The sequence below is a fragment of the Nuphar pumila genome, unplaced genomic scaffold (genome assembly GCF_984573655.1).
Source record: "Nuphar pumila unplaced genomic scaffold, dmNupPumi1.hap1.1 HAP1_SCAFFOLD_1772, whole genome shotgun sequence".
NCBI classification, from domain to species: domain Eukaryota; kingdom Viridiplantae; phylum Streptophyta; class Magnoliopsida; order Nymphaeales; family Nymphaeaceae; genus Nuphar; species Nuphar pumila.
Window position 1 is genome coordinate 1 of NW_028323760.1, and position 6,633 is coordinate 6,633.

At 51.6% G+C, this 6,633-nt stretch overlaps 2 protein-coding genes across 2 annotated transcripts; one reads left to right on the forward strand and one right to left on the reverse strand.

Moving 5' to 3' along the window:
- Nucleotides 1-2,985: 2,985 nt before the first annotated feature.
- Nucleotides 2,986-4,635, forward strand: LOC149809058 (protein TIC 56, chloroplastic-like). The gene is made up of 2 exons (XM_089995010.1): nt 2,986-3,310; nt 4,517-4,635. The coding sequence occupies exons 1-2, from the start codon at nt 2,986-2,988 to the stop codon at nt 4,633-4,635; spliced, it is 444 nt and encodes a 147-aa protein (XP_089851136.1).
- Nucleotides 4,636-5,194: 559 nt separating this feature from the next.
- On the reverse strand, nt 5,195-6,158 carry LOC149809059 (uncharacterized). The gene is made up of 2 exons (XM_089995012.1): nt 5,964-6,158; nt 5,195-5,740 (listed from the first exon to the last, which is right to left on the reverse strand). Exons 1-2 carry the CDS (start codon nt 6,156-6,158, stop codon nt 5,195-5,197), a joined length of 741 nt encoding a protein of 246 aa, XP_089851138.1.
- Nucleotides 6,159-6,633: the final 475 nt, after the last annotated feature.

Below are 6,633 nucleotides of genomic sequence, written 5' to 3' on the forward strand. Positions count from 1 at the left end.
GAAGCACTCAAATCCTTTGAACCTAGAGCGAGGTGCTGAGAGATGGCGATGAGAGCGTCATCACCGACGTTGGGGCAGTCAGTAAGGTCGAGCTCACGCAGAGCTGGCACGCTGGACAGCAAAGCCTGCACGGCACTTTGCTCGAGTGCAGGGCACTTCCGCAGCTGCAGCTTTGTGAGGGGCACCGCCCGCTTCCACGAACGCCCTCCCTTGTCGATGGCGTTTGAGATGTCTTCAAAGTGCACAATATGCCGCAGGTCTGGGGCCATGCGCGTCAGCACCAGCTGCACCCCACCCCGCCATCAGAAACGACCGAGTCTGAGCAGCCAGTTGTGCAAAAACAGTAAACTTCAGTGACGTCTGTTACAGCTACATCAATCACGGAATCTCCCGTCAGCTTTGCACTTTCAGCTTGTCCAAGAGGGTCACCCTTGCGTACAGGCATCTGAGCAGCTTGAGCGACATACACATTGCCATCTATCATGTAGGTAAACGCGTTCATCAAATATTGCCCCATGACAGGACCCCCATGTCAAAAGCTATGGATAGCTGTGGGTGACCTCTGGGAGGAAGCTATGCATGTTGCTGTGCACGTGTACGCGACGCAGCGTGGAACACGGGCGAAACCATCTGAAGCACGCACTTTGCTGGCGTTGGGGTGGCTGGCAATCATGCCCTCGAGCGCGGCGTACGACAGCCCTTGAGGGGGTTGCACAAACGCAGCACGCAGCCTCCGGGTGCGAGCTAGCTCTGAAAAGTCCTTGCTCACAGCAGCGGCCCTGGCGAGGTCGCGCGAGGTCAGTCTAGAGACAATGTCGAGCTTGCAGTCCTCCGGAAGGATGTCCCACAGGGATGGCCCGCTCTGAGGATGCTCTGCATCCCCCTGAGCACCGGCCCCCCTTGATGTGCTGGCACCCGCTGCATGCACCTCGCTGAAAGCCAACAACGTTTCTGTTGCGCGAGCTACGTCGTTATTGCTTTGCGCCAGCACGCTGGCAATGACGTCAGCGGTGAAGGCACCCTGCAGCACACCCATAGCTCGGTTTCTACTTGCAATGGTTGTTGGTTCACTCAAGCCGTTCACCCAAATTTGTGCATGTGCTAAGGGTTCTGGTGGCCATGGCACTGTGCACTCTGCATTCCAGCTGCCCCTGATATAGAGAAAACATTAACACCCAGCATACGCAGCCATATTAAGTGAGTTCTCTTCTCTGGTATGGGCTTTCTCCTGTCTTCTTCAAAGACAATCCTGTGGTGAAATACGCCACTTTCAGGCACACAGTAACTCCCGGCATCCTCACGTCATGGCAGACCGTGACAGTGCAATGGACAGCAGACAACACCTTGCAAGGCGTCATCCAAACAGACCTCCAACTGCAGTGATGCCTGGATACAACGAACCCTTTTGTCGCCAACAAATAACTGGTTTGTTGTACAAATCACAGGCAGGTTCGTTACAAAGGACAGGCACGACTGGGTTCTTCAGGGTTTGCCCCGCTGCATTTGGTTCCTTCTATCCAGGGGTTCGTTGTATCCAGGGATCACTGTATTTCAAGATAACCACCAAACAAACATCTCCTAACTCTGTCATTTCATGCCTCCCATCATCGTCCTGATCATGGCTCAGCTACCCCAGATACACACTGCATGTGCATCATCACTTCAAAAAGGGCACCTTCTTCCGTACAGACGGGGGTTAGGGGTTAGGGTGTTGTGCTTATAGGTGTGGCTTGTGAGTATACACATGCATGGGTGTAAATTTGTCTGGGAGAGAGAGGCAGGATGCGCCGGTTTGAGCGGCTGATGAGGAGGACTTCAGATGACATGCCTGGAACAACTCGTTGAGCTGGGCGAATGCAGCTGCCGGTGAGCCTTGCTGGTGAGGCGCTGGCGCAAGCTGGGCGGTCGAGTTGGTTGCAGCTGCCTTTTCCCGGTCGTGGTCGTTGCGAAGACGGAAGACTCCGACTGGTTCGTTCACCCAGCCTCGTCTTCCGCTCTTGGGCTTTACCTCGGCATCATGCACAGGGCCTTTCCCTACATGCTCGTAATCAAGCAATTTGCATGTGCACGTCTCGCGTGCACAAACTATGGCTATGAAACCATACAAGGGACAATCAGATGTGGTCACTTCAATCAACCATCCCCAGCCCTGAAGGCCCACTTGGACATTTGCTGTGTTCCCACATGAGGAGGTCCATGGCCCACAGCAAGGACGCCCTTTCAGTCGACACCTGCCAATAATGTTGCATGGAATGCAGAGGTGCTTATGAAAGAAATAATTGCATTGAACTCCATGTAACGGAATTCTGCGGAAATCAATGTTATCTGCTTTCATGAAGCGAGAAGCACCGCACTCAGGAGGGAGGAATCTGAGGCGAACTCGCGCAGAATATCCCCATCAGGCAGAACAGGCAAAATTGCACTCACCACTGCAAATGGTGCTCCACAACGGCACAATTTTATGTTTCTGGTCTCGTCTAGTATTCAAAAAAACCATAAGGCGACATGTTGAGCACCCCGCCCAGACCATACGTCAACTAGTCAACTCACCTGCAGCTCTGCAAATTTCCGGGCCGCTGGATATATCTTCCAGCCACTCCACAGCTGCGAGAGTTCTCGACTTTGCCAGCCTATCCTTCTTGGGAGCCATTCTGTTCACATGTAGGCACACCTGAACAAGTTCGTGAGCCGCTCTTATGAATGTGGAGCATTCCGGATGCCGAAATTGCATTTTCATCTCATCTTGCCATTGCGCTGAGCCTCAGCCTTGAGGAAGACGTCGTTGCTATGCAATCTCAACCTATCTCCCGATTTTCCGACAGAATGTTCCGAATGCACCCTGAAATGGTCCCGACTTGGAATCCAGCCTTCCAAGTCTGGGTCCATTACTGTTGACAAGTCTGCCGCTCACTTGTGAGTCGGGTAGTCTGAAGGCGTGCATACTGTCTTATTGCAGGTTGCATGCGCTAGGGACGACTTGCAATCATGGCCGACCAGCAGCCAGATACGGATGTGAAAGAGAAAAAGACAGTCAAGCCTGCACAGCCCTTCAAGCCCGACCCAAAGTATTTTCCTGATTCATACGAGCAGAATTTGATCAACTACGTCCGAACTGCAACGCGGAAGAATGTCTGGTATTACAGGGACCGATGCGGTGTGGCACGAGGGCCAGCAACATTGCCAGTCATGAAGGAGGCGTGGGTACATGGGATAGTAGACGAGAACACTCTCGTCTGGGGACAAGGGTTGATTGACTTCTTGCCAATCAAAAATGTCAGAACGCTGGTTCCTCAAATCCGCACACCTGAAGGTATGTTTTGCAGCCTTACAATTTCTCGGCTGCCACATGCACGAACGACATGCTTGCATTTGTTCAGAAATGATAGCTGCGTGGCTGTTTGGCTCAGCCGTAATTGCAATTGCTGACGCGGTTGCGACCTACTACTCCCCCTCAGTGCACGCAGCTATCGACAGAGTTGTCGCTTCCGAAAGTTGCGTTTTGAACATGGAAGGATGCATACATAATATGCTCAGGTGTCCCTTCATTTTGCTAGCTGATTTTGTCGCACCCATTTGCTCTCATCTTCACATACACTCGACATTCTATGTCCGAAGGTGAAATGTGCCCCTGATTGCACAGGTCAGCCCAGTGTGCATTGGTCTCCTTATCCGGTGTATGACTCGCGATCAGCTAGATGGTGACTTACATCAAAGTTCATGAATGCACATCCCGCGCACCTGCCAGCACAAAAACACTGCCTTCCTGTAGTTTCTGAAAGGGGGCTTTACTTTTTTGGTCTCAGCAAATTGTCGAAGTTCACACGTAACAGTACTTTACATCATGTCTTGTATATGACGGTCTTCAAATATCAGGAATGAAGACAATGTCTCATAGCACATGTCGCTCACCCAAACCCCTGATGGCGAAGATTCAAGCACGCCAAGTTTTACAATATGATGCACTGTAGAGAGGTATAACGAACTGGAAGCAGTGTGATGTACATAGGGACAGCATGCCACTACCATCGCCAGTTTACGTGGTTTGACATTCCAACGGGGGCGTGACCCAGGTAGAACACAAAGCAGTACTTGCAACCACTTCTAGAAGCAAGCGACCCCAAATACCTTCATAAGTCCATGTACACAATTTGACATCGAATAGCACATTTGCTACCAGAACTACGTGTTAGAAATACCTCAACTTTGAAACGAATGTACCATGCCCCTGGGCACATGGGCATACAGTGCCCATGGTGAGAAGCAAGTTCACTGCTCTCAGCAGTGCTGAAGTTGACGACCACTCAATGTGTGTGGATAGGTCAAGGGCTACCAGGGTCTGCATAGGGTTAGTTATGCGGACCAATATTGTCTGTTTCTCATCCTTATCATTTCTATTGCATTTGTGTTTCGCTATGCAACCCATGCAAAGCATATGCTATCTCATGGTCTCGACTGCTGGCGCCCAGCACATTCTGTGCCACAACAGCTGACATTGATTGCTGCGTTTGGTGTGCAGTGCGTGCTGCTACCTGGGTAAAGAAGACCTTTGCATTGCAACCAGCACTTGCGAAGGCTCGAAAAGAGCGTGCTGAGCATCGAGTATTTGAAAGTGATCAAGTATACCGGATGTTTTAGTTGTTTTGTTGCCCGGTGGTGTCAAGCGACATCATCGACCTTCGCCTGTGGTAGCAACTTCTTGTGTTCATTTTTTGTGAGCATCACGGGTATCATGGAATGCCATGTTAATGTATACCTTGTTACGTCACAACCTCCTTTTGATGGCAAGTGAAAGACGTGAGTCGCCGCTGATGGCCCGCACAAAGGCTGGCATGACCTACATTCTCCGTCAATAACTGAGAAGTGCGGCAAGCGGGGACATCCACGAAACAGAGCTGAGCCAAACGGGTTGGCAGCTATGTTCCATATCGCTGACGCTGTTCCCAGTTTGATCTCAGGTAGCACGGCTGGGTTGTATGTCATAGATTGAAATCAATCATTACCAGCCAATCTGACGACTGACGCCGTTGCTGGCAACGCTGTCCCCCACTGCCTCTGCAACGGCCATGTCCACTCAAGCAATGACGATGATAGACAGATTATTTGTATGCTCAAATGGTGGACAAAGCACTGGACCTGGCAGTACGCCAAATGCATGGCCATGCATCAGCACGTAATGCTGCATAGCAAGGAACATTCAACTTACTGCGGGCACTCCCTGCGGTGGCGCTTTGACTAAAACCCGTTGAGCGATGGCAATCGATGCCCATGCAACCGACGTGAAGAGAAATGTTAGCCTGAACATGATTGCTGGGCCCAAATGGTCGTATAATGCTCCCCCAACAAGTCCCCCAAAACCCCGGCCCAGGCCAAAGTACGTGCTTTGAAACAGGCTTTGCGCCGTTGCTTCGAGCCCCCTTGGCGCCATCTCCTTGCAGTAGTTTATGCCTGCAATCCACGAGACTGCGAACGTGAGGCCTTGTAGCAGCTCCACAGGAACGACCATCCAGAGCGAAGGTGCAAAGTCCAGCACGGAGTATGCAGCAAGGCGCACGCAAAACGCGCCAAGGGACACATTCAAAGCATTGACGTGGCCGAGGGTGCGAAGAATTGCGCCGGAATACATGAAGACAGGGAGCTCTGTGCAGGCAATGGTTGCCATGCAGGCCCCCATGATCGTGGCAGCCGCTCCGAGATCGTCTAAATACACAAAGAGATACGCGTCGATCACGCCAGCAGCAATCTGCAATCAGGTCAGCAACAGGTTAGACCCCCTTCATAAATGTGCTGCTTCATGCAGTTGCCCTAGAGGGAATGGTGTACACACACTATTGTTGATTCTGCCGATTCATCATTAGCATAGTCGGATGCAAGTTGCAAGGCGCTCCCAACGCTATCAGGCATATGCCACTCACGACCCACACAAATGTCAGGAAAGTGACTGTCTGCAGGCTCGATGAACGTACCCCCATGACGAATGCCTGGACAAGGAAAACGCTCATTGCCCGACTGCTGAGCAACTGAGCGAGGCGCGCAAAAAACTGACCAGCCCGATCATTACTTCTGCTCGCTGCCATCGCTGCCTTGGGGACTTTGCCGCATGACCTCGAGCAAGACGCTGGCTCCCTGGCCCGCTCAACGCCTGTAAACACATCTGTCATCAACTTATGCCATCGGCCAGGATAACTGTTCGTGGTCTAAGCCGGCAAGATTGTAAGATTGGCCACCCAATGGCCTAACTCCCGCTTGTCCCAGGCGACTTCATACCCAGAAGTAGCACCGTTTCCGATACAGACGACGACACCATGTGTCAGCTACTGAGTTCATGAGAGGTGATGCTATAGGTGGTGATATGCACGTTACGTACAACGCAGGAAGACGGAATCAAGAATATCAAAGCTTCCGCTTGTTAACTGCTACATCACCTATGTTCCAGCATTCACGTCCAATGATCTGTGCTGTCAAGCACATTGGCGTGGGTCCCTGCGGGGAGCGATCTCAGCAGCGGCATCTACCCAATACACCACAAAGCAACAATATCATGAGACGCTGTCGTTGCAACAAACACACAGTCCACAGCACTTCCGACAACAAACATGTTACGTGGTGCAAGACATGCCACAAGCCTGCCAATAC

Excerpts from the sequence above, each read along its gene's own strand:
- LOC149809058 (XM_089995010.1), top strand. The coding sequence starts at position 2,986 with ATGGCCGACCAGCAGCCAGATACGGATGTGAAAGAGAAAAAGACAGTC. Across the intron at positions 3,311-4,516 it reads TCAAATCCGCACACCTGAAG|TGCGTGCTGCTACCTGGGTA; the intron begins GTATGTTTTGCA and ends TTTGGTGTGCAG.
- LOC149809059 (XM_089995012.1), bottom strand. The coding sequence starts at position 6,158 with ATGACAGATGTGTTTACAGGCGTTGAGCGGGCCAGGGAGCCAGCGTCT. Across the intron at positions 5,741-5,963 it reads TCCAGGCATTCGTCATGGGG|ATTGCTGCTGGCGTGATCGA; the intron begins GTACGTTCATCG and ends ACCTGATTGCAG.